This window comes from Dreissena polymorpha, chromosome 3, assembly GCF_020536995.1.
Source record: "Dreissena polymorpha isolate Duluth1 chromosome 3, UMN_Dpol_1.0, whole genome shotgun sequence".
Lineage (NCBI taxonomy): Eukaryota > Metazoa > Mollusca > Bivalvia > Myida > Dreissenidae > Dreissena > Dreissena polymorpha.
The window spans coordinates 103177675-103205397 of record NC_068357.1 but is presented as its reverse complement, the minus strand read 5'-3'; the positions used below and the strand labels follow the sequence as shown (position 1 = coordinate 103205397).

General features: G+C 37.1%; 1 protein-coding gene across 1 annotated transcript in view; it reads right to left on the bottom strand.

Moving 5' to 3' along the window:
- LOC127872900 (uncharacterized) overlaps nucleotides 1-11815 on the bottom strand; it is a 114635-nt gene extending 102820 nt beyond the window's left edge. The window contains exons 1-2 of the mRNA XM_052416399.1: nucleotides 11609-11815; nucleotides 228-461 (exon numbers count right to left, since the gene is read on the bottom strand). Coding sequence (XP_052272359.1) covers nucleotides 228-388 — 161 coding nt within the window. The 5' untranslated portion in view covers nucleotides 389-461; nucleotides 11609-11815. The remainder of the gene's footprint in view (nucleotides 1-227; nucleotides 462-11608) is intronic.
- Nucleotides 11816-27723: the final 15908 nt, after the last annotated feature.

Below are 27723 nucleotides of genomic sequence, written 5' to 3'. Positions count from 1 at the left end.
TGTAGTGTTCCAAGTGGGTTTGCTTGTACCTGCACATTTAGTCCAAATATGAATTATCATAACCTGGGCATTCATTTAGGTAAAAATAAAATCACTGCAATGAGTGGAGTATTGGAAGTTTGCATCAATTTGTTTTTTTGTTTACACTTTCACAATTGAAATTTTGAAATGCACTGTGATAAAAATTGGGAGTAAATTACTTGTGTTAATATAGGCCTTACAGGTACCTCTCAGACTTGCTGGTTTCCTCTTCCTCAACAATCTGTTCCTCAATGGAGCTCAGTTCAGATTCCGAGACATCTGTGTCCTGGGGTTTGAAGGGGTCTGACTTGTTGGCGCGAGGCAGTCGGTCTCGTAACTCGCGATTCACCGTGGGGCTCAGGTACATGTCTTCATACACAGATTGAAGCTTCTGCTCGGCTTGGACACGTAACTGCCTCTCAGTAGCCACAAGCTTCTCCCTGCAAACATTGTTGTTTGAAGCTTTATTATCATGCTGGGAACTTATTCCTTTTAAACTGAATGTTCTTCACTGTGTGGAAAGAGGGGGACAAAGTTAATCATGTGAGACTAGGAATAAAATAAGTGCAAAGTTTGCTTAACGCTCAAAAGTTTCCTGGCACATTATTTAAAATATATACAAGTTTTAAAATTGCTATCAAATAAATAAATTGCTCAAAGTACTGGTAAAGTAAAGTTAGTATTATAGGTTGTGCAATTAACTAGTTTAGTAATGGTTTACTTATATAACATGTTTTACTTCAAAATATTTGATAAATGATAGTTTTTGTTAATGGATGTTTAGGGCGTAACACAGCCTGAAAATTGCAATCTTACTCATATACAAAATGTTGAAGTCCCTTGGACATCCACATTAACACAAGTACACGTATGTACGCATCGAAAAAGTACAAGGTAACTAGTAGGGGTATTTGTATTGAATTGGATTCAATATAAATATAAATTGACTTGTTGAGTTTTATATTTTAATGCATGCACAGCATGTTATGTAGTTATGTCATGTCCACAATTCATTTAAACATGTACTTCTATAAAATGGCAAATGTTTGTGTTAATGAAAGTATTAAAAGCATTTATTATAAATAGTGGTCAGACTTTGCTTTTGAAAAATAGGTAAAAATCATATTGGATGATTTGGTGAAGGATAGTCAGAAAATGTATGTACATGTATCTAGTAATTGACAAGATAAAATATGGTTAAACTTTATTATATCTTAAGCTGGTATGTTTTGAAGATTCTTTCACTGTTGTTTTTTTCAGTGCTGTAAAACTTTTTTTATTATTATAATTTCAATTTTTAATGGTGAAGTAAAATGAAATACTATAAGTACTTTAACTTAATCAAGAAAAGATTAAAATTTACCTGAACTGAACAAATTTCCATTGATACACTTATATTTGTTTCCTTTTAAAGGGGAATTCTCACAGATTTTGGCATGTACATGAATTGAAGTTTGTCATTGAATGCTTTATTTTGATAAGTGTAAACATTGGATCTAAAAAACAAGAATAAAATTAAAGAAAGAAAAAAAAGTAACCCTCAACTGGGCTCGAACCACTGACCCCTGGAGCCCTGGAGTAAAAGTCTACTGCTTAGACCACTCGGTCATCAGTGCTGTTACAGTGAATGGTGTAGTTGATACTTTGTATAAGCAATTCTCGCAGTATTGCAACATATAACGACAACAACAGAACTTTCCAAATAATCAAATTGTTTTGCGTTGCAACACTTTATAATTTTCAGGTTTTAAATCGTCAAAAGATGCATAAAATGGATAGTTTAGAGATAGTTTATGTTCAATATTACTGTTTCCTCACATATATCATAACTACAACGAAAATTTGCGTATCTGAAACAATTTTTGTTAATTTTCTCAATTAACCAAAACGTGAAAAGGCCCCTTCAATACACATAATAATATAATCAATTAATATTTAATATTTTATAAAAGATTAATATTTGATTTATGTTTTGGTGTAATAACACTAATACATATAAATACTAGAAATGTCGCGGAAGAGACCAACGCGTATCCCCACGCCGCATGTTTGACACATTTGCGCCCCAGGGTTGGTAATGGGGCCATGCATAGTTGAGATTGACTGTATTGTCATAAGAGATGTTCAGTATAAATTTGAAGTAATTCAATGTACAAATGAAGAAGTTAATGTACAATAACCTAAAAAATGAGTGAAAATCTATACCCTAATTTCTCCTCCTTATTCTGCTCTCCTAACAAATCTAATAATGAATCAACTTCACTATAGTCAATTATGTACATGTCATCCTAATTGGAATGACTTATGAGATGACTGAACATGCTCTCTTATAGCCAATCTTCTTGCTTCTGTTTTGGAAAAGTTATGTTTTGAGGTTTAATGGTTGACTAAATAGTAGCGTCTCAGAAATTTTCTATCGCAATCTTGTACACAACAATGAATATGTTGAATTTCATGTCTGTCTTTGATGTGCCTGTTCAAAGTCCATCTTGCTTTAAATTGTTTGTCACATTTTTCACACACACTTTGACAGATTTTCAGTAATGAGTCTAAAATTGTAATTGCACAAATTGAAAGTTTCAGCCCTTTTATAGATTCTTGAGCTATATTCCATGAGTTTCTCATGCTTTTTATGCTTGACTGCATTCTATCTCTTCTCTCATATACAGGTGTCCCTTTGCGCCAATATTTTATCATCCCTTGTATAAACATTAGATTGAGCTTAACCATTTCACAGATGAGTTAACACAAACAATTGAATACTTAATACATCTCTACATCACTACTGTGTAACTCTATGCGCCACTTTGATTTATTTAAATTTTGTATATCATTTGGCAGGTTATTTACTTACCTCCCTTAAAAGATTATTACCCTCCTTGGATTTGTTTTTTTGACCTTTGACCTTGAAGGATGACCTTGACCTTAACCTTTAACCACTCAAAATGTGCAGCTCCATGAGATACACATGCATGCCAAATATCAAGTTGCTATCATCAATATTACAAAAGTTATGGCCAATGCACCATACCGGGGGGCATAAAAATAAGTGAAAATCTCTGACCCGGCCCAGCCCCAACCCCCATAACTTTTGACCCAGGGGTCAGATCAAAATTCCGTCACTGTCACCGTCGCACATATGCTCATAGCTACCATGTATGTAAGTTTCAAGGTTCAAGTGCTAATAATGTAGGAGGAGCAGGTGGCCAGGACGGACGGACGGACGGACAGACGCACATCAATACAATATCCCCACTTTTTCTCCGAAAAACGTGGGGATAACAATATAAACCTTTCCTTATGTTGCAGTTTAGCAATTATTTAAAAATGTACAACTAATAAGGCCAACATTCACAGTAATATCAAGTAAAATACCTATCATATATTTTACGACAAACCGTACACAAATTATTTCCCAAAACACTGAAATTCATGAAAATACTGGTAAATATCTTCTGTTACAATATTCAAGTAACATTGAAAGAAAACTACATAATTTGTATCTACTCAAAAGTTAATGAACAGCAAAATGTATTCCTTGGACCCACCTGCCATGATAGTGGCTTTACAATTGATAACAAGAAATGATTGTTGTATTCTTATCATTAAGTTTGTTTCTTAATATCATAATAATAAACATTCTTTTGAAAGAAAAAAGTTAAATAATACACACTTTGAACAGCAAACATCCCTTTTTATTATTTCTTCTTTATTCAATACATTTGAGAAAAAACTTATAAGTATACAATAGTTGCTTACTTTTTAAATAACATACTGGCGCTCACCGTTACATTTTCAGGTGTTTTGTAAATTGTTTTTATGATCTGACACTCTCTGATTTACTGGCTCAGTCAGTGATTTAGACCATTTACAAGGGGTTAAAACAAATTTTAATCACATGTATTTTTCTAACTTTTTGGAGAAAAAGTACCTCCCAACAATTGGGTATTTTGTGGTCAGAAAATCCTCAAATTGTGAAAATGCTCATCCCACACTTTTGTTTGTTATTCCATGATGATTGTTCATGATCATTTTTTAATATATAGATTCAATCAAATTAAAAAAAAATGAAAAATTATGTTGCAAATGGATAAGAAACATTTCTGTCACTGATAATCTTTACAAAAGTGTGAAATACCAATAATATTTTTTTAAGTCTAATTAATACAAGGTTAATTGCATATTTAGAGACATGAAGGGCTAAATTACCAATGACTAGTAGAAGAAGGTTTATAATCGCAAATGGCCAAACTTGTTTTGTCCTGCCCATTCTGGTTTGTCTTTCACCTGATACACTTTTCCATTTTACAACCTGATGACATTATCATCCACTTCAGGTCAGTGATCATTCTGACCTTTTTGAAGGAGACTGGGGTCTGGTTGAAGTGGTTAGTTATAGAGGTATCTGCAGTATTCAGTCCACCTGTTTAGTACAGGACTGCTGCATTCTCTGCAAGGAGGTTCCTGTCAGCATCTGCTATAACACTGGCCTTGGGCTGACTAGTCTTGAGAGGGCCTTGAGAGATGCTGTAGGCCTGTGGTCATCATTTTGTCCATTGTGTTTGATTGCGTCTCAATCCGCTTGTCCTTGGCCTCTTGTTCCTCACCTCTGTGTTCGCTTTCTGGTACTCTTTCGTAGAGTTATGGTTGGTGTTCTTCTCATGGACTGACCCTCCTGCTCTTTTTGTGCACAGAAGTGCATCATCTTGGTTGTCACACATGGCTTGTTCTTCCTTGTTTTTGTATGTTAAGGTGTCACTGCAAACTTTCTACATTTGCATGCTATATGTGCTTGAAATAACTATGCTATCTCTAGATCATTAAGTTTATCTTAGTCAAATCTAATGCAAGGGTTCTAGGTGTTGCACTTGAACTTAAGCTTGATGGTGGTGAGCACTAAGTTGTGGTCACTATCAATGTCTGTGCTAGGAAATCCTTGCAGCCCAAATATGAAATTTATCTCGTTGGGAGTAGCCAGGTTGCTGTCCTAGACAATTTGTATGGGTGCAGCGTGTTGGCAATTGTGACATGGTGGCATTTGGCTAACTCAAGAAGTCTCAGCCCTCCGTTATTAGTATTTCCTTTGCCAAATCTACCTCCTGTTCCTGACAAGTCCAGATAGATACTTAGTCCCACTTTGTCATTTCAGTGGCATTTGACAATCAGGATGTCTTTCTCCAAGACCTTTGCTAGGATGCTCTGAGGCTCTTTATAAAACCGTTTAATGTCCTCATCTTTATAGTCTGATATTGGTGATTAGACCTAGATGATGGTGACTCATCTGATGAGCCTGTTAAAGACTGGGATGCAACTGATAACGCTCTTGACTTCCTCTTTCCTTACAAATAAAGCAACCCTAAAGAAATGTAAAGAATCATTTGCACTGAGTCATATCTTATGCCATTCATCTGTTAATGTTTCTCTGAAGCCAAGCCTTCTTCTTTCTAAAGGACATCTAACAGTGAGATGTGAAGGCGATGTAACAAGAGCACCGCATAACGGGTGCCACGCTCGGCTGTGAAAGCTTGTCAAAATTTTTAATTTTTTTTTAGAGGTCACAGTGACCTTGACCTTTGACCTAATGACTCAAAAATGAGTGTGGCGTGTAGAACTCATCAAGGTGCATCTACATATGAAGTTTCAAAGTTGTAGGTGGAAGCACTTTGATTTTAGAGCCAATGACCACGGGTTTTCTCCGAAAACAGCCTCGCTAAAAATGAAAGTCTGCGGGACGCTTGAAATCTTCGGATCAGTGTATTTCTGCAGTAACTGCAAGATCATAGCAATATCAACTTTGCCAAATGTTAAGATCCTATTCCTTTGTCAATTGCATGTATCTCTTTACCCAACTAAAGGCCGCCTTAAGGGGCAGCATTGTTGCGTAGCAAAAATAAGTATTAGTTGACAATACAAGCAGTAAAATCAAGCAGACGTGTGACGTTATTTTAATAAGTGTGTTTTTTGGCAGTTTGTTGGCTTTGTTTTCTAGGGTGTGTGCTATATGATGAGCAGAGCAATTGGTTTGTATTTCAGAGCAAGTTTGAGCGCGAGGCAAGGGGGCAAGATTGGTCTGACGCAGAATGCGCCGATTGCATAGGTTGGTGTTTGACAGGAAAGGCGGTTGACTTCTATGCGTTGCTTACCATAGGGAGAGGGGCGGTACCTTACGCCGAGCTAATGCAGCCGCTGCAGGAACGTTATGGCGCCAGGGAGCTACCCTCCACCGCACAGGGCCCTTTGCATGCTGCTCATCAGGAAGGAGGCGAGTCCCTAGATGATTGGTCAGATTGGGCGCTGAGGCTGGCAACTGCAGTGTTTCGTGATCTGCATACGCCACCGAACAGGCAGTGACGAAGTTTTGTCACGGTTTGCTTAACAAGGAGGCTGGCAAGCATGTAAGCCTGCAGTTACCCACATCGATGGGAGATGCGATGAACATGATGAAGATATATAGCCATGTTCAGTTGGCTTGCGCCGCGGCTCCGAGGTATCCCCACGAGAGTGAGCTAGGAGAATTGAGGTGGGTTCACGAGGTGAAAAAGGCACCCACTGCAGATGAGGTCAGTGGGTCGACAGTTGACAAATTGACCCAGGTGGTCGAGAAGCTGCTGGATGCTGTGGAGCAATTGTCAAACTCTTTTGAAAGTTCGGGCGTTGATCCCTGTGTCCTACAACCGGGTCATCCTTTCCGAAATGAAGAAGGCTATGCTGAATACCCTGTGGAGGGCCACACCCAGGGAAGGTCCGGAACCGGTGGTACAACGACCAACGCCAGGATAGGTATCCCGTTGGTGCGGGTGGCGGCGGTCCACATGGACACCGGAAACTGAATACCATGTGGAGGGCCCCACCCAGGGAAGGTCCGGAACCGGTGGTACAACGACCAACGCCAGGATAGGTATCCTGTTGGTGCGGGTGGCGGCGGTCCACATGGACACCGTAAACAGTACGCCTATGGACGAGGTCATAGTCCCAATGCTCATGAAATAGGAGCCGGAAACAGGCTAAACAATCGGTACCATAGTGGATACCAAAATTCAAATTTCCGTCCTGAGGGATGAAGCGAGGTAGATATGGGTCCAATTGGGGTGAGTATCCTTGCATGGTGAGGCGGGGCATATCGTGCTTTAAGTGTGGTGGATTGGGACATTTCCAGCGGAATTGTCTTGAAAATACTAAGTCCATGGCCAAACATAATGAGGTTTTGAGCCTCTAGAGGGGAGGCCCACAGCATGCCAAGGAAGTGCACGATGCAGTTCTGTTGGTACTGCCAACAGTGCCAGATGTCGTAAGTGGTCAAAGGGGCAAAACACAAATAATTAGCAATTCACTGAAACTGTTTTCGTTTATCATGGCTTGTAAGCATGCATAATAAATAACTTTGCATTCTGTATGCAAGCCTTTTTGCACTAAGGCATAACCTTGTGGGTTATTGTGGGTTTTGGTTCTAAGACATTTAATAGAGATGAATTTACTTTATTTGTGGTCTTTTGCAGGCGTTACGCAGACAGAAAGGTCGGACGAAAGCCGGCCGGCATGCAAACCCAACTTTGAGGAGTTAGGTCAAGGTCAGGGCTTTTTTTTTTACAACGCTAATGACATCGGCTGTTTCGGTTTTTAACAAAGTGTAGTTCGGTCCAGTCTCGTATGGGTTTTAGACTTCACCTCGGTTTGGATAATGTCGCCATTATTTGTGTGCACGATATTCTCCGTGTTGTTCAGGCGCTTATTATATTTGTGATGAAATTCAAACGGTTTGTGATTCAGCTGCATGGAAAACAAATATGTCGCGCAATTCGAAATATTACGTGAAAAGAGTCCAAAGCAAATCCCCCGCATCAAAATGAAAACTGTTGATTTTGTTAAGCAAGTGTCATTAAATAAACAAACATGGTCAAGAAGTACTAGTCTTCCCGTTGAAACTCCTTCAGAGCTCCAGATAAGGTTTTGTGAAATTCTTAACATTACTACCAGATTTTCAAAAAGAATTCTTAACTCTGAAATTTTATTCTTAACGTTACTACTAAGTTTTGGAAAATAATTCTTAACTTTTCTAAATGACCTAAAAATTAATAATAATGGTTATTTTCATGCAAAAAATCAAAATAAACATACTAGCAACTTTATTTGCATGAGTTCAACAGTGTCTATTCAGTATTATACAATTTTATTTTTCAAATACCTTCATATGCCCAAACTGTGCTTAGATTGCATGCCTTCGATGAATTTTTACATATTTCACAATTAAAACGGGTCTCCCCTTCAATCTTTTCAACGATAAGCCACGGGAATTGTCCCTTCCACTCGTTCAGTGTTTTTTTTTGTTTAAGTTTGGACCCGTCCTGTTGCGTTTTTTTAGCTTTTCCGACTGTGTTGGCAACTGAACATACACACGCCGGGTATGAGGATACTTTGATAACAGATGGCACTTCGATACCAGATAACAACAAAAGCCACGCACGAGAGTTGAGTTCTTCAGCTTTTTTGCTTTTATGTTCTGTTCATTTGGTTTTCAGACACGTTACATTGTTTGGTCGATTAATGGTATAGTACTTCGTATTGCGGAGCAAGAAAGTCGTGAAAAAACAGTGGATATAAAAAAAGAGATAAAATTTCATCGATAATCATCATGAATTCGCTGATCAGTATGTATTTCAACAAAATAAAAATACTTGGAAATAAATCAAGAACGTGACAACTAATCAAAATAAAAGATCAATATGTCCATTAATGTTACAACATGTTAAATTTTAGTTATTGTTAAATTTTAGTTAAATAACATGTTTTAGGAAATTCAAATGTTTTAAGAGTCGGATGCCAAATTTGCATGGACACTTCTTTTACCGATCATCTCAAAGACAATGGCACTTCGATTCCAGATAACTCTACACTTTTTACCAGATTTAACACACTCTATTTACTGAATCAGAAATGCAGAATTCGCTGTGGAATATTGCTTTAGTAAGCAGGCAATAAATAAAAATGTATGAACTGACGTAAATTAAAAATGAATTACCAAAACATGTTCTTATCCCTTTGGAATATGATACCGGTAATAAAAGGGAAAGGGAAGTGTTAAGGGAAGTGCTTCCTATAAGTAGAGCTCAATATAAAGGGAGTTTTCCAATCTCTTTTAAATTTTGTGGCTACACATTTGTATCGTCTTCATGATGCGATTCTAATGAGCAACAATGACAAAGGATTTTATGAGGTGTATTAAGACCCTTGTTCCCCTTATCTAGAGTCCTGCTATAAGTTCAATTCCTGTTGATCCACATGATCTGTTGTATTTCCAATTCTCTTAATCTCAATTTACCACTTAAAAACGAGTTTATTATTTAGACAATGATTTTCGGTCGTCACTTGAAATATATTACTTCAGAAATAAGCATTTGAATCTTATTCAAAATTTGCACTTATATTTATTAATTATATTAATTAATAGCAATACAAATTTTAAAAACGAACAACGCCATTGGTTATATTTTACACGTGTATGTACTTACGTTATGCATAGATTCCCGATGTGTCGGGCTTGACAATGCAAATTGATTCGTTCTTCAAAATGTTTGGTAAGAATAGCCATAATATACATAAATGCATTACAAGTAGAAAATAAAACTCGGTTATCAGAGTGCCCAATTTGTTGAAAGTCTCTGTTATCCGAAGTGCCCTATATTGGGAATCAAAGTATCTGCAACTTCATGAATACCACCTATTAAAACACGCTCTATCTTCGTTTATATTTCATTGAATATTATCAAAATTTCAGTATTTGAAGCACAGCGATTACTCTACATGCTCGAATATCAAACAATTTCTTTCAATATTTCTAAGTAGTTTTATTTTTTTTAAATGTTTACTGTTCATCCAGTTTATGCTGTTTTCCGACCGAATTTTCTATTTTTTTGGGGAAAATCTACCATTCTTCTGTGATTTTTTTCTTGCAATAGAAAAGGGTACCCCATTTATAAACTCGACCATGCGCATTGCCTAAAAAACTAATCTTTATGATATAACTTTAAAAAAACCTAATGAACTTACCTCTAGCGCGTGGCTTTTGTTGTTATCTGGTATCGAAGTGCCATCTGTTATCAAAGTATCCGCATACCCAGCGTGATACAACATCGTATAATATCTTTTCTATAATGTCTTTCTTAACATTCAACTTCAGCTCACTTTGCGTACAATATGTTAAAAGCATGTTTTTGCACGCTTTGCAGTTTTTTAGGACGCTCTCTGGGCGCCGCCAATGTTTTTTGACAGATAGACTGTACATGCCGCTTTTATTGAAAAAAATGCGCTTTGTTAAAAAAAAACGTTAACAATCTTATATAAGCACGAAAAGATCTTTAATATGCGAAAAGAACTCAATAAAAATCGATACAAACCGATGTAAAAATAATATTTGTAACTTGATTTTGTAATTCTTAATGGTACGACAAGATTATAAAATAAATACGTAACCGACTTGAAAATAATTCGTAATTACGAAAATACGACCCTTAACTGGAGCTCTGCTCCTTCAACCGTTAATGATAGCAATTAAATAACAAGTGACTCTTTTGCATCGTCATCGTTGATTTTCAAAAGCTAAGTGTTGACTGATATACAACATGTTGAAAGCAGTAGTTCTTCAGAAGAAGATGAAGGGCCTCCTAATAAAATGGTGCCTGAGTGATGTGACTGAAGACTTTGTGTGAGCTTATTATGTGGAAAGCTGTTGATCATGGTGGTGTTTGTGATTAAAGATGCTGAACTCATTCATGTAGTTTTAAATCCCAATTTATTTTCCCAATTTCTTGAAAATGCCGATAAAAATTTCCCATTCCAGAGCCATGGGCTATCTTCCCAAAAAACTGAAAAAAAGCCCTGAAGGTGCTTACGCAAGGAGCACTAGTACTTCCTCGGTAGCGGCGGTACGATTCCTTTGCTGTGTGGCGTCATCCCAAAAGGAGAAAAGTGGGAGGGAGTGTAGTGCGGGTGCCCAGCTCACAAAACAAGCACATGCCTCATGATTGGGAAACAGCGGCCAATCAGAAGATAGCTTACTTAGAGCACCAGTTTTTACGCTCTCTTCGTCCACGGGCGGTTGATGTGAGTAGATGCGTTTCCCTAGGTGAGTATTGCCAGGAAAAAATGTAAGGCTTTGACTGTATATGTAAGCATGTGCCTATGTTGTAAAACGTGTTTTTCTGGAAAGGTATGCCCAGAAGGTATAAGTGCCATTCCGTGATGTGTAACCTACGAGCCGACGCGTGTAGCCGACGAGCAGATGAGTGAAGCCTTAGAGTTCCCTCGCAGACGAAGATGATGTTTCGTGCCATCCTGACGAGGTTTCAAGTCGATGTCAACGTGAGTATTATATTTAGTGTTGTTGCTAGTGATTGTTGTTGTAGTAAACACACGAAAAAAGCTAACCGTGATAAACACCACAAATTATTGCAACTATTCCCCAATGACAAGATTGGTCTAGTGAATGATGACAACTTTATTTGCATCAAAACGGTGATTTGATATTGAAATATAATGAGTAAAATCGCATATTATAACTGATTTGAAAGTGTAATGTACATGTCACCTTTACCTATCTTCTAATTCTCTCTCCAACCGATCGATCTTTTCTTTAACTTTTCCCGTCAATTTTCGTCTTTCGCAAACAATTTTTTTTTCGTCCTCATTCCTCAAATTAAAGTCTTTTTCTGGCGTTCTGTCCAGTCGTCGAACATACGAAATCCGCTGTATTTTCTCTCCAGGTACATTTTCGGTCTCTGAATTATTGACATTTTCCTCCATTTTGTAAACAAAATTGCATTGTGGGTGAGATTCTTTAAAATGTATTTTATTAGTAAAAATAGCGAACATAAAAGGCTACTACCCACTACAAATCAACATATTTTTGAGCATTCTCCTAGCAGAGTTGTCGTTCGTGCCTCAACATAAATGAATGTAATGAACCGCAGTGTAAGAGAGTGATTTTTGAGTTAAAAGCTACCTCTAAACAACTGTACATCTTTATCAAAGATTTATTAATTACAGTTTTTTGTATATCATGTTATACTTATGATAGAATGCAGTTGAAAACATTTTGCCATCCGAGTCCCAAATAATGCATTAATAACCACGGATACTGTGTTCAGCAGCGACGGCATACGACCGTTCTCAATCACACGCTTGAAAGACAGGTTCTCGGGATCCGAACGCTCTCGAGCGCTAGAAAATCGGGATTAGAACGTTCTCGATCGCGCTTGAAAGTCACATCTCTAAATTCGAACGCTTTGAAGCTAGCTTGTACATGCTAGCATAAAAAATGAACAACAGATACAGTGAGAAATTCGTTCCGGCCCATTGACATTTGGCGAAGTTATGGGACTTGGGCTCAACATTTGCTCTCTAATAACCGTTTTCCTTTTTTCGCAACTCTTTCAGACATTAAGCTGATTAGTATGCACCCGGTAGAATGGAATATAGTTGTTTCACGTTGCAACGCTTTATAATTTTACGGTTTATAAATCGTCAACATATGCATATAATGGCTATCTTAGATCATGTTAAATGTTCAGTATTACTGCTTCCTCACAACCAAAACGAAAATTTGCGATTCTGAAACATTTTTTTATTGTGTCAATTTACCAAATGTGAACAGGTATTAAGATATATTGACCTGATATTTGGTGTGTGAGTCTACCTACATGACTAACAGATAAAGTATGACATTCGTTCCGGTCCATTGATTTTTTGACAAGTTATGGACCTTGGACTTGAAAGAAACTTTCCGGTTCAAATTAATGACAATTATCCATATCGCCTTTCTAATTGCTTCCAACAGTTATTTTTCAAAAATTATTAGCGTCAGCAATTTGCAGATCTACGACCTCCTGTATCGTTTGCTTCCATTCGCTGCTTCTCTTTGCCAATCAAAAGACGTTTTACATCAAACATCGATGGATGAAGCATTCAGGATCAGAAGAGGTAATTGATTGAGGGTCAATATTACACACACTCAACCGCAACTGCAATCTTTAATGGTTTTGGAATAAAAAATGGCCATCTTACATTTGAAATGTTTGTTAAAATTGACTACCATTACATAAAAAATAACAAAATCGTCGCACATTTATAATACTTGTTTAATTAAAAAAAAATCACAACTTTAAAGTTCAAGATTATACATGAGTCATTCAAAAATATTTTTGCTTTTGGTCACAACATATTAAAAGTTTCCTGTTATATAATGCCAAATGTCAACACACATATTTTAAGTTTTAATATATTGAAACAATTAAGGGGCTATTCACAAATTTGCAAACTTACGCATTTTTAAACAGATCCAACCAATACAAATACAATTTAAAGTACGGAAAAAAACGAAACATTCAAGCTGCACCTTATTGTATATTATGGTATTTACCTCTTAGAAATGAGGCCATGACATATCCGACATCTTGCAGGTAAACAACTCTTTACTAAAACAAAACGGAAATCATAAACAATTTGGATATAAGTAACACTCTATTACTGTGGTTAGAAAAGTTGTGAGCAAAATATTGATTAACTTCCATTTTTTCCGACAAGCTTGTATTGTTTTCGTTTCAAGCGAAATTAGAACCAGCCCAAGCGTGGCATGTTTCTATTGTTCTGTGTGAATGATGGCCTATCACCCATGTAGCGATTGAGTACCTTCGAAGCTATCAATTTCGAACAGCACAATTAAATCGATTGTTTTCAACTTTATAATGGCATCGTCACCATTGTTTTAACAGTACCAACGAACTTAACTGCTCGTGCCAAACAAGTGCGGTTAAATTTTATTAGCTCGGCTGTTATCGGAGGAAACCCGAGGTATTGTCATAGCCAGCTCGTTGTCCACCGTCCGGCGTCCGCCGTCCGGAATCTGCTGCCCGTCGTCCGCGTTGTGCTAAACCTGAACATAGGCTCTAAAATCAAAGTGCTTCCACCTACAACTTAGAAACTTCATATTATTCAAAACTGCACCACAGCCGAGCGTTTGCACCCGCTATGCGGTGCTCTAGTTTGATGTATTACAATTTTTTTCCCATTAAACGCAGTTGCAAAAAATATCTTCTTGCATTCTTATGTGCTTTAAGATTGATATGTGCAACTTAAAAGTAAATACTTATTATTGTTTTTATACTTTCTATACAGCTCAAAGGTTTTGTTAAGGTTTCATGTTTACGTACTCTATCAGTTCTTTTGATACACAAAATAATTAACCGGTACACGCACGCTTTCTTAAAGCGGATACAATAATTACAAGCATATGTGCCAACAATATAAATGAATAATATAGTTTATTAATTGTTTTTACCAGAGAAGCAATACATCCATTAGTTAATTGATTGATCAATTTGTAAAACAGGTAAGCATCAAAATATTGTTTTTACGAATTAACATCACAAAACACCGTGGAGACAGGAAAAGCAATGTGTCACTTTCTAGAATACAGCGATGACGTCATGTCAACTTCTTAATGCCTAGTTGCCTTTTCTGAAACACAGTAAATCAATCCCCTATTTACGCTCGCAATCAGTACCAAGGTGGTACCGGTCTTCTGGTAGAATCCTGATGTGCCGCTAACAGACAAGTAGTTTTCACATATGTCTGGGTAAGTGCTCGACACGAAGGATACAGGTACACACTAAAACTCAGACTCTTCCCGTGGGTTCAAAAACTTTTGCATGTCGTTCTGAAATATTGAGTTAATGAAGTTACCTTAATAAACTTATAAGACTTGAAAAAGTCGGTATCAGTGCGATAAGAACAAACTTTTTAAACTTGAGGATGTCAATATAACTACATGTATTTTCTCAACCAACATCCGACCTGGAGCGCCTCCACGTGCACGCGTCTCATGCAATCAGCGATTGCACGTGCAGCCGACAGTGGGCCACTTTCATTAACGGATCTCATAATCTGTATCACAACATGGGATTACTATGGAAAATACTCATATTAAATAATGATACCAACACAATGGAAACTGAACAGTCAAACGCCGACATTCGTAGAACAGAACAGAACAGAAATTTTATTACGACTTGTACATAGTACATCGTCAGTCTATACCATGTCATTACTTTAAACTTATTTTCCATAAGCATGACATTTATACAAATTTATACATTTGGTCCAAACATACATAATGGGAAAAGGGTTAGATCTAAAGTTCTACAACATTATCGGGGGTCTTTCCCTTGAGAAAGTTTAAGTTATTATAATGGTGAGAGAAATATACAAATTAAATTATGTCATTTACAGCATTCACAGTAGAGAACACAAAACGCATAAAATATACATATGTAATGCTTTTATTAGTGATATGATTATTATAGTTTATATTATTATAATGAGAATAATAATAATAATAATTAAAAAAATAAAATAATGGTAAATAGTTTATATCATGATAAAAATAACGAAAGTAATAAGTCCTGTCCAGCATAAGAATATTAATAACTAGTTCAAAATCGTTGTGTAGCATTAATATATCTGTGAACTTTGTTAAAAATAAATGTGTTGTTTTCATTATTTAATGAGGGCTTACTAAAAAGGAGCAGTTCACAATTAGGGGATTAAATAATCGTAGCGCAGTAAAAAGAGCTAATCGCTGCAAACGGTAAGTAGGACATCGAAAAAAGTAATGCTCAACATTTTCAACCTCGTTTACGCATGTACATAAAAGAGTGTTTGCTAAATGATTATTAAATTGGCCTGAGTTTAAGTTGCTGCAATTATTTCTTAAACGGGCATGTAAAATTGATGAGTTTCTATCTCCTGTATAAAAGTACAGGGGATTCTCGTCGCATAAATTGAATACTTGTTTAAGCGAAGATTTCAACTTTGAAATGGTGTCAATGTTTCGGATATCAATGTGTAAGGAATTCCAAAGATAAATAGCAGGTGTTAAACATGAGCGTGAATAATCAATGTGTAAGGAATTCCAAAGATTAATAGCAGGTGTTATAAATGAGCGTGAATAAAGTAAAGTTCTTCTTGATAAAATAATATAGTCTTCCGCGTTTCTAAGATTTCGTGATGACTGTTCAAGAACTGTTTGTGGAAGAAGGTTAGTAAGGTAATTTGGACATTGGCCATTATGCATTTTGTAGGAATTGTGTAGCATTTTGTAGAAATAAATGAGTTTGCAATAACTTCTTCGTTTGTCAAGACTTGGCCATTTAACTTCGGATTAAATATTTCTAAGCGAGACGGTTCTAGTTAGGCCTGAGACAATACGCGCGACTTCATTTTGGATTTTCTCTAATAATTCCTTGTCGTACAAAGTGCAACCATCCCATACAATACACGCGTATTCTAATAATTGTCGCATGTGTGCAAAGTATATTTGATTGCGACATTTTCTGGAGAGTTTGTACTTAACTTTACGCATAACTCCGTGGATTTCGACGCGGATGACAGAATACCATTTATGTGTTTGTTCCATTTGCCATCACTGCTTGAAGTCAAGCTAAGATATTTGTGATTATCAATAAATACTATGGGTACATTACCAAACATTAATTGAGGTAAGGGTTGTGTTGTAAATAAAATTGCTTCAGTTTTCTGGGGATTAAAGTCGACAAGCCATCGCTTGGCCCACATGTTAATCAGGAAGAGGTCATGGTTCTAAATACCCTCGAGATAGTCAGATGTGGATGTAGTACATGATAATGAAGTATCGTCAGCAAACAGACGTGTAATGCTAAGAAGATTTTCAACAATATCATTTACATTTATCGAGAAAAACAACGGTCTCAATACTGAGCCCTGTGGGACACCGGCATTTACTTCTAAAGATTGGGACTTTGCTGAACCGACAAATACTTTTTGTGTGCGGCAAGACAAGTTACTTTCGATCCATTTTAGTATATTTCCACTTACGCCATATTGTTTTAATTTGAATAAAAGACCTTGATGCTCAACTCGGTCGAAGGCCTTTGATATATCACAAAATATCATGCAATTAAGTTTCTTGTCGTCGATGGAACGAGCTATTTGATCAAATATATCAATAAGTTGATAAACACTTGAATGCCCTCTGAGGAATCCTGATTGTTTGCAATATATTAAGTTATTTGCTATAAAATGATTATATTAGTGTGCATATACTATACGTTTCATATTTTCCTAAACAGCTTAAAGAGAGATTGGGCGATAGTTGGAAGGTATGTTTGGGTCACCCTTTTTTAATAAGGGCATTACAATTGCAATTTTCTATAGTGAAGGAAAAATACATTCGTGTAATGATTTATTTAACAATAAACAAAACGGTTTTGCAATAGACTCGCATGTACGCTTCAGAACAAGATGACTTATTAAATCTTCACCAACAGCTATGTTAGTTATTAAAATGTTGATAATGTCCGTTATTTCAGTTTCAAAAATAGGCACATTTTGTAAACTGACATATGGAAAGTGAGTAGGACGAACTGCCGATGATGTGTCTAAAGTTGAAATGGAAACAAAATAATTGTTTAAGCACGTTGCTTTTTCTTCATCAGACGTAAATAAAGCTACGTTTTCGTGAGGATCGTGCGATTTAAGAGCGGTATTACATCAGGATGCGATTGCGAGTTTATCATGTGTTTTAACATCTTTCAGTATTGTTTTGAATTGGTCGATTGTAAATAAGTTAGTGTAATTTTTATATTTGAATAAAATTGTTCTTTGTCATGTTTGATCATATTGCTGACTCAGTTACGAGCGTATTTGAATTTTGCCCAGTTGTTAGCAGAAGGTTGTTTTATCGCGGTCTGTCGCGTTTACGCGCAAATGTACGTATCATAGAGTCATACCAGGGTTTGCCATTAGGACGTACTGTCACTGATTTAAATGGAATACAAACTTTCATCAGTTCTAAGAGTTTCTCCGTAAATAACACAGTAGCATCCTGCCCACTCAAAAGTGTAATAAAATTCCAATTTTCGATATTAATTAAATGGTTAAGACGTTTAAAGTCACCTCGCTTGTACAACCAGACATGTCTTTGCATTTGTTTACTTAGGACTGTTGGGGCTTTTATATGCGCAGCCGTGTTGTGGTAATCACTAATTGAAGTGTCAATTGAAATTACCTCACTGTTCAGTACAATTAAATTATCAGAGACAATTATGGGGTCAATTAAAGTAGCAGAATAAGAAGTGACTCTGGTCCCTTCAGTTATAACGTTTCTTAAATTGAAGATGGTCAATCTGATTATGAAGGTTACAGTTTTTAAGTTGGTCTACGTTTATATCACCAAGCATAATTACATGTTGGTTCCTGGCCAAGGCTTTATCAATATGAGTTTCAAGATCATACCAAAACGATACGTTAGAGTTTGGGGGACGATAAAAGCAGCAAAGTAAAGCGGAGATGTGGCGTGTATTTATTTCAATCCATAATGTGTGCACACGCGGACACTCTAACTCTAATTACACGCCGCGACAATAAAGACTCTGTTACATAAATTAATAAACCGCTGGAGAGAGGTGTAAAATCTTTGGTGAAAACCATGTAATAATAAAAATATCAAAAGGGTCACGTGAAAAGGAAGTGATTATGCAGAAATAAGAATTGAACATACCGTCTAACATAATGACAGTGGTGGGTAAACACAAAAAATGAAGATAGGAAATAATCGAATTTTTACAAAGTATGTATGCTACAGAGTGGAAATCAGCTATTTATGGAAAAAAAAACTAAATCAAAAATAATTATCTTACGCATGCTATGTGTATAATTATGATTAAATAAAAATAACAAGAATAAAAAGAAATGGCTCATAAACTTTGCACGAAGTAAATATGGCGCCAAATTTAACAATTAGACGTAAAACAATTGGTTGTCTAACAATTTGCATTGGTCTTTAAGCTGATTGTGTTAGCATATATTATGCACAAAATTGACATTAAATAATTTTCACTCCTTCTCATGTAATTTCAATTATACAAACAATAAAAATAAATACATAACAAAAATAAATTCGTAGTGGAATGGTAAGAAACCGAATACAACCACACATAAATGAACGGAATATAAAATAGACATTTTTTTAATTGAAGTGTTCACAGTTTTTAAAACTTACAATTAGAACATTTCATTGATTTAAAAGAACGCACACAGTGAACATGTTAATAAAAAACTATTGACCATGAAAATTGTTAAAATATCGGCTCATTTTATACGATCATCAATTGAAATCGGTACAATAATGGAACGTTATATTGTAGTATACCCCACCCTTAGGTACGGGCAATGTTAACCTTCTTCATTGTCTTCCAAGTGCCCGTGTCAGGATGGCACTTTCAATAATGTGAAGAACACAGTTTCACGATTTCAAACTCTTGTTTTAATAGATATTTTTAATGTTCTCATATAAACAAAACATCATTGAACAGTATTACAAGTTTAATAATGCCGATAAATTCTCACCCTAAATTAAAGCTCTCTGGAGTTCCTAACGAAGCGCTCATTTAATCGGACAAAATAACGCTTACCATCTTTTGAATGGTGACTGACGCCATACGAAGTTATAGTACTCTAATTTTAAATGAAGGGATGAATAGATTTTACAGGAACTTTCAAAAAGTGATCTGAACTGATCTTGATAGATAGATGCCAAAAGTTGTTTATCGGCGCTATTTATACCTATCGCTAAGCACTTAGGATTTAGGATTCTGCGTGATTCTGCGCACCAACCAATGAAAATGTCTTAGGAATTTGGCTAAGCCAATCATAACGACTTAGGATTGTGACAACCAATCAAATGCATTTAGGAATCCTAAATCCTAAACAAAGTTCTCTAGCGGCAAAACATTCAATAATAATATTATATTTTAACTAACAAAGAACATTTTAGGAGCAAATATAGATGAGCAAAATATTCTACATCTAACAATAAACAAATATACTTCTCTCTGACCTAAACAAAAATGCAGTTATGACAGAAAAAAATATTACGGTACAATATATCCGAAATATTTCAACAACTGAAAAGTACTTTTTAGGAATGGCGAATTTTACACAAATAACAATATATATAAACATTTAATGACTATAAAATAGTGTCTTAAAGTAATTTATAGTCGTATTATTATAATTATACAATGTTAAGTCACTTAGAAATGAATATAACTAATAGAATTATTGCAAGATGACGGTTGGACTAGCTTCCTTGAAGTTTGGACATTGACAGCAAGTTTTGGAGTTCAAGTTCTGTTTATAATCATTAGACAAAACACATATAAATGATTACTCTATCAGTTAATATAATAATTAAACACTTCAACCGTTATCTTGATTGGGAAGAAGAATGACAGACTCTTCCTCAACAGTTGCCCAGTCACGTTTTGTAGATGGAAATAGAGGCATGTTGCCATTAACGAGCAGGGATCTTGATTTAAATCTAAGAAGTTTTGCAGAAGGAGAAGTTGTGTAGAGGTTGTCAGCTGGAGTGGGAGTGGCAATGGTGTATAAATCATCCTGGGCTAGTGGAGTTGGATCGTAGTTGGGTGTGGCTGGTGTAAGATCTTGAAGATTATTGGAATGAAGAGCAGGTGTGCGGAGATCATCTTGAAGAGGTGAAGGTGGAGCGTAGTTCAGGGGTTTTTCAACACTGTCAAAATGTTTTTTTTTTTTTAAGAAGTGTCTTATGACTTATTACCCCCGCCATAGGCGGAGGGATATTGTTTTGGCGTTGTCCGTCCGTCTTTCCTTCCGTCGGTCCGGAGCCATATCTTGGAAGTACTTTGGCGGATTTCATTGAAACTTCGTATATGAGTTTTTATATATGGATTAGAGGATGATGCACGCCAAATGTCATTGTACACCATCTGTTAATAACGGAGTTATGGCCCTTTGTATCTTGAAAAAATGCTTTTTTGAATGTCAAATATAACACTTTAGTGTCCAGAAGCATATTTGCGGGGGATATCAATTCAACGAATTCGCTTGTTATTATTAGATTATTAATGTCCAGCTTATGTGTACGCAGCACATTCACACAAACCAAACTTACTCATCTGATACTTACCTGCATTGAAGGTCTAGATCTGAATGACAAAACATTGAAGGAGCTGTGTGATGCTTTCAAAAACAGAAAGCAGAGAAAAATTATGCTGTAACTTGTGTGACTAACCAGTGTTTGTTTTGGTAAAAAATATCTGCTTTAAGTTTTTGACTGTATAGTTCTTATTTCAGAGTGTAACTGTAAGGAAAAACAAAATTGCAGTACCTGAATAAACGTTGATCATGCCCAATATTGCATGTGTTTATATAAAGAAGACAAAATAACAAATAAAAACAAATTTATTTGTTAAACCACTTACTTATTTAAGCATGATAAATTCACAATGTTTTCCCAAAATGAGCCGTTTCATCGAAGCAAAACTTTACAAAATGGACAATTTTGTCTATAAAAAATTCCCAATTTGGTCAGACTCCTTTTCCCAAAATAGGCAGAAAAATCCCTGTAGTTTGGTGTTGAGTATCTTGAAGAGTAGAGGTGTCAGTTTGAAGCGGGGATGCGAGAACAGGTGCAAGAAGTTCGTCAAATAATGGTGTTGCAGGAGTAGCTGGTCGAGCTTTCATAGCATTAACAATAATGGAAGATTCTTGCACGGGTGTTGACGGTCGAGGAGTAGGTGGCTTGTTGATAGTGGATGAAGATGAGGAAGATAATGTCGTGCTGGTGATTTCATCAGGGTGAAGAGAAATTGGAGAGGGTGAACGAAGGGATCTTGCATCTTCTTCATCAGCCTTAACAATTAGGCCTTAACAATTATGTTATCCTTTCTTTTGATGGTGTGGATGTAAGATGATCTTATGCCAAGACAAGGCAAATTCTTTTGTTACGGGTGTAGTGTTTCGAAATGTTGACCGCCGGCCAGTTGGTTCTATGGCATCCTTAACAAGTGATTATCCAAAGCGCGGCGATCCGTGAAGATATTTCTGGAGAGACGAACTTGAAATACCCCAGAAACATATTCGGCAAATGCCTTGATGGACTCCAGAGTGATTACAATGGCTAAAAGGAGAGTCCGTGGCTTTTCTTTGTATAGGACGTTGAGGGGGTTTGCTTAGCGCTTCCTCCCACTTGGAAGTCCTCTCCTCAATGCCTGGAGTTCTTCTAGTGGACCACTTTGCCATTAGATATCTTGCATACTGGGCCTCGGCTGAAGTTTCGTTGTCAACATCATGAAGCTTTACATATTCAAGGGGATTGATGGAGAAGAAGAAGCAGGTTTTAGCAGAAAATAGGCCTCTTGGAGCAATCTTCATTTCAGCTGGGTGCTTCGTCTTGACATGATGCCGGAGATCTCCAACTCTCTTTAATTCCCGTATCTTGTCTGACACGCAGAAAGGACAAAGAACGTCATCATCAGGTACCTTTGATGAACTCTGAAACATACAACGTCTCGTCTAAGCGCTGGCAGATATAAAGTATGGTGCACATCTGATGTCTAGCAGAAACAACAATCAACACGGGATAAATCGCAGCTGGGTGATCAGGCCAACTTCATTATCCCCAGAGAGCTCTCAATTGCGCGCGCCTTCGATTATAAAATACGTACATCAGCTTTATGTGACAACCGTGCACTAAATTCGTCTACCAGGAATAGGTACTTGTATGACTTATTCGTCCATTTTTTTAGGTATTTATCATACTTTTGATACAGACGATGATAGGGGCTTCTAATAACTAAAAATATATTCTTATAATGAATGTCTGAAGACATCAATAAACGTACTGTTAATACAATTTTTCGCGTGCGTAGACATCAACAATATACTGTTAATTGGGATTTACAGTGGACTTTAAACTCTGTATCCATTATGGTAAATGGGTGCCTTTGTATCTCATAAGTCGATCAACATGTACTGCTTTAGCTGGTGCCATAGCTGATATTTTTACCATGTATACAGTTACTAGATCATCTACTTTTTCAGTGATAACGTATGGACCTTTTCATTGAGGGGACAGTTTACTGCATATACCAGGACGGCGTGTTGTATCATGCAACCATACTGGGTCACCGGCATTAAAAGGTCTAGCTTTTGCGTGTAAATCATAATGACGCTTGCGATACTTAATTTTGTCATTAAGTACTTTTCTTGCCAAATTGTGAATTATCGTGAGATTATCTTGAAGTTTTGTTACGTATGTTTCAGGTTGATCTGAGTCATCACACTGGGGTGGCAGACCTATACATGCTTGTAAAGGCAAGATTATGTCTCGACCGAAAACCATCTGATTCGGTGTTTGTCCAGTACTTGAGTAAATTGATGAACGGTACGCCATCATAATCTGGGGAAGAAAAGTATATCAAGACCTTTGATTTGATGAGCAGTACATGGTTAATATAGTTCAAAGTGTTCGATTAAATCGTTCAACCATTCCATTCGATTGTGGTTGTAGAGCTGTTGAAGTTGTGTGCTTAATGTGAAGCAGTGCACACATGTCATTGAATAAAGAAGAAGTGAAATTACTGCCTTGATCGGAGTGAATTCACAAAGGAACTGCAAATCTTGAAACATACGTGTCAACAAAAGCATTTGAAACTGTCTCTGCTGCTTGATTAGGTAATGCAACAGCCTCAGTCCACCGTGTAAAACAATCACAAATTACAAAAACATGAATTACCAGATTCTGATCTCGGGAGCGGCCCGTAAATATCCACGGCAACACGTTCGAGTGGAGCTAATACTGTCCAAGAGTAGACCTTGTTGGTTTGCTTGTTTTACGAGCTGCACATTTGGTACATTGAAGACAATATTTTTCAACAAACTCTTTCATACCTGGCCAATAGACAATCTGACGCACTTTTGCAAATGTTTTATCAGCACATAAATGTCCACCAAACGGTATATCATGGAAATAATGTACAACATTAGTGTAAATACTTTCTGGAACAATGATCTGGGTTTGCCGTTTATCGTCATTTTCATGCCATTTACGACAAAGGAGACCGTTTGATATTTTCAACCGATCCATCATGCGCCACAGTGTTTTGACGGTAGATGATTTGTCGCTGATTGCTTTCCATGGTGGATCCTCTGGTGATTGTTCTAAAAACTAGATAATAACTTTAAAATCTGGATCACAGAGTGGTTTTTCTCAAATGTGATCAGCTGACCAGTTTTGAATATTACCCATAGTTGACTTCAACAGAATATTAGATGAATCAGGAGGTTGCTTAACAACTCTACTTGGAATAGAGGATTGACCATTTAAAACATCAGATGCTGTCATCATTGTGAGGGGCGCTGCTACTTCTCCTTGTGGATCTTGTTGCAGATTTCCACTTCCCTGTTTATCACACTTTGAACAAGGGGAGCGTGACAATGCGTCTGCATTTCTGTGTGTGAGACCTGCACGATGAGTGACTGTCAAATCATATGTGCCCAGCTCTTCCAACCAGCGCGCAACTTGGCCAGTCGGATTCTTGAGATTTCGCATCCAGCTGACCGCAGCATTGTCTTTTCTCAAACGTATCGGCTGACCATAGAGATCACAGTGAAACGAATTTAGTTCTTGCACAACAGCCAAAAGTTCTTCGCGTGTAACGCAATATGAGCGTTCATGGTCATTAAGAGACTTGCTGTGATAAGCAATAACTACTTCCACATTATTTTGTAGTTGAGACAGAACTGCTCCAGTAGCAACATCACTAGCATCCGTATCAAGAATGAACTTTGCACCTGGTATTGACTAGCCAAGAATGGGAGAAGAAATAAGAGCAGATTTAAAAGTTTGAAATGCACTTTCGCGTTCAGTTGTCCACACAAATTTTACGGACTCAGAAACCTTATTTAAGGGTTTTGCAATTGCAGCAAATCCTTTTACAAAACGTCTGTAATAGGAACAGAGACCCAAGAAACTCTTGACTTCTTTTGCAGTACTGGGTGTTGGCCAGTCCTTGACAGCTGCGATCTTTGCAGGGTCAGTTTGGATACCATCTTCGGACACAATATGTCCTAAGAATTTAACTTCTTTTTAAAAGAATATACATTTTGATGGCTTAAGCTTCAAATTGGCTTGCTGAAGACGCTTGAAGATATTTTCTAACCCAATTAGCCCATCAGATATTGTAGAACATGGGAAATAATATCAACCATGTACAAGAGACATATTACCCATTGCAGACCTCTGAGTTCATTTTCAATCAACCTCTCAAATGTAGAAGGAGCATTAGAGAGACCAAAACTCATGACCGTGAACTGGTACAAGCCCATGGACGTTGCAAATGCAGTCTTCTCTTTGTCACTATCTTTCATGCTAACCTGCCAGTAGCCACTGTTTAGATCCATTGACGAGAAGAATTTAGCACCGCTAAGTGCGTCAATGCAGTCATCCACTCTTTGGAGAGGATATGCGTCTTTTACTGTAACGTCGTTGAGTCGCCTATAATCAATGCAAAACCGTCCTTTTTGGTTACTTACACTACTGGAGATGCCCAAGCACTGTTAGATGGCTCAATTTTGCCTCTGTGTAACATGTTAAATATCTCTTTCTTTTCAATGGCCCTTTTACCAAGTGGTAACCGACGAGGTGGTTGTCTGATGGGGGCTGCATTTCCTGTATTTATGGCGTGCTGTACTAAATTAGTACGACCTCTGCCTCAGGTGAAGAGGAGAACACACTGCTATATTTGCAAAGGACACTATTGAAAACAGCTTTTTCTGACTCATTCAAGTGAACAGTGCTACGTTCAAAAAGTTCTGTCAAATGTGAAGGAAGTGATTGACAGGGCTCTTGCCCTGTAACTCGTGCAATGCGTGGACCATCGCTGCACTCGTCAAACGACTCAGATGTACCTTACGCTGTCTTTGCATTTAGAGTAGCAGGCTTTGACCCAAAATTAATGACACTAACTTTTGCATCCGAATTTGAAACATCGATAATGCCACCAACAGCACAAAACCCATTTTTACTTATCAGATCGAAAGAGGGCTCAATAAAACCTGTTGGACCCAAATGTTCTGAGAACGGTATGTTTACCGGAATCCATGCAAATTTGTAAAGCAGTTCCACCCATCCACAAAGGAATTGTTTTACTCCCAACAGTTAGACATGAATGTCTATAGCTGATACTATCAACATTTTTGCTAAGAAAATCTTGGCCAATAATACAATCAGACTCAATATCACACACAATAAATTGAACAACAAATGAAATTAAACTCAACTTGATTGTCAACTGCACTCGGCCAAAAACGTTCATATTTTCGCCATTAACCGTGTGAAACGTTTGCTGCACTGGTTAAAACGAAATGTCATTTTCTTTCTGCAACTCAGAAAATTTTCTACTTGAAATCAACGACATTGTTGCGCCACAATCAATAAAAAAATTACAATCACTATTTAAAATTGTACCAGTAGCATAAAAACCGTTATCATGTTTACTAATATCTGCTCCAGAACGAACAGTATGAATTCCGACAACCGGACCATCATCACATTGAATGGGTCTTCCAAGCTATTTCGCTGACACTTGACCCTCAGCATCAGCTACAATTAGTACAAAATTGCGTTGATCATTGGCTGCAAACGTATTGTTAAAGTTTTTTAGACAATTTCGCCATAAATGCGACGGTGAATTGCATTCGAAACATCACGTTGTGACCTACTCGGCATTGAACGTTGATCAGGGGGACAATGGGAACATACTTTTTCAATATGTTCAATTCGGGCCTCGATCCGCTGAACAGCGGTCAAAACCTGTGATTCATACTGTGAAGCATCGTGAACATCCAAGGCGCGGCTGGGGTTGATTGTGGATTGCAAAGGATAGCCTCGTAGCGTTCTATGACGCTCACGGCGTCGTTAACTGTGTGACAGTTGTTATCAATGCAACGGCAGTGCATATCACCTGAAATTTGCTTGTATAGCTGATTTAGTGCTAATCGCTCAACTGCAATGCTATCAAGATCAGCATACGCTTTTTGTGCAAGCTGTCTGATATCATCGGCTAAAGAAGCAATGAATTCGCCACGCATTCGCCGTCGGTTCTCAAATTTGGATAACCACAAGTTTTGATGTTTACTGCTACCAAATCGCTGGGAGAGCCTGGACGTCAGTGTTTCATAGTCACGACGTTCCGATTCTGATAAGCTCATGTAGTAGTTACGAGCTGCACCGCGGAGACTGCTTGCTAATACTAGGACCTTCGTTCTATAATCCCAGTACGAGAGTTCAGCACAATCCTCAAAATGGGACATGTACTGCTCAAAGCACTTGGTACCATCATAACTGTCGGGTTTCATTAGAGAATGTTGTATTGGTACATTATACGTCGAGGGGTCGGGACAATCGCCATGGTTACTGCTTACTGGAATAGAACTTCTAAATGGATTGTTGTTTGTCTTATTTTTACGCATTTCAGTGGTAGGCTGGGTATTTTCAGGATCTTCTGTTATGGTATGCTCATGATTTATTTTATCAACAGTATTTAGTGAATAGTGGTCACTTAAAAACGCTTCGTCTATCAAACGATATTTCTGGATCTGGCGATGCCATAATTAAAAGATGGAGTCTGCCAATATTATTTCAGGATAGTTGTATTAAATTCTAAAATCTTACTTAGATCTATCTTATTAAAACAATAAGTAAATCCGTCTGTTATTTCATTTCTTTTTCTAGGCGTGTGTTTCGATCACTCGGCTGTTTATGTAAATACAATTTGGCGCACTTCTGACGCA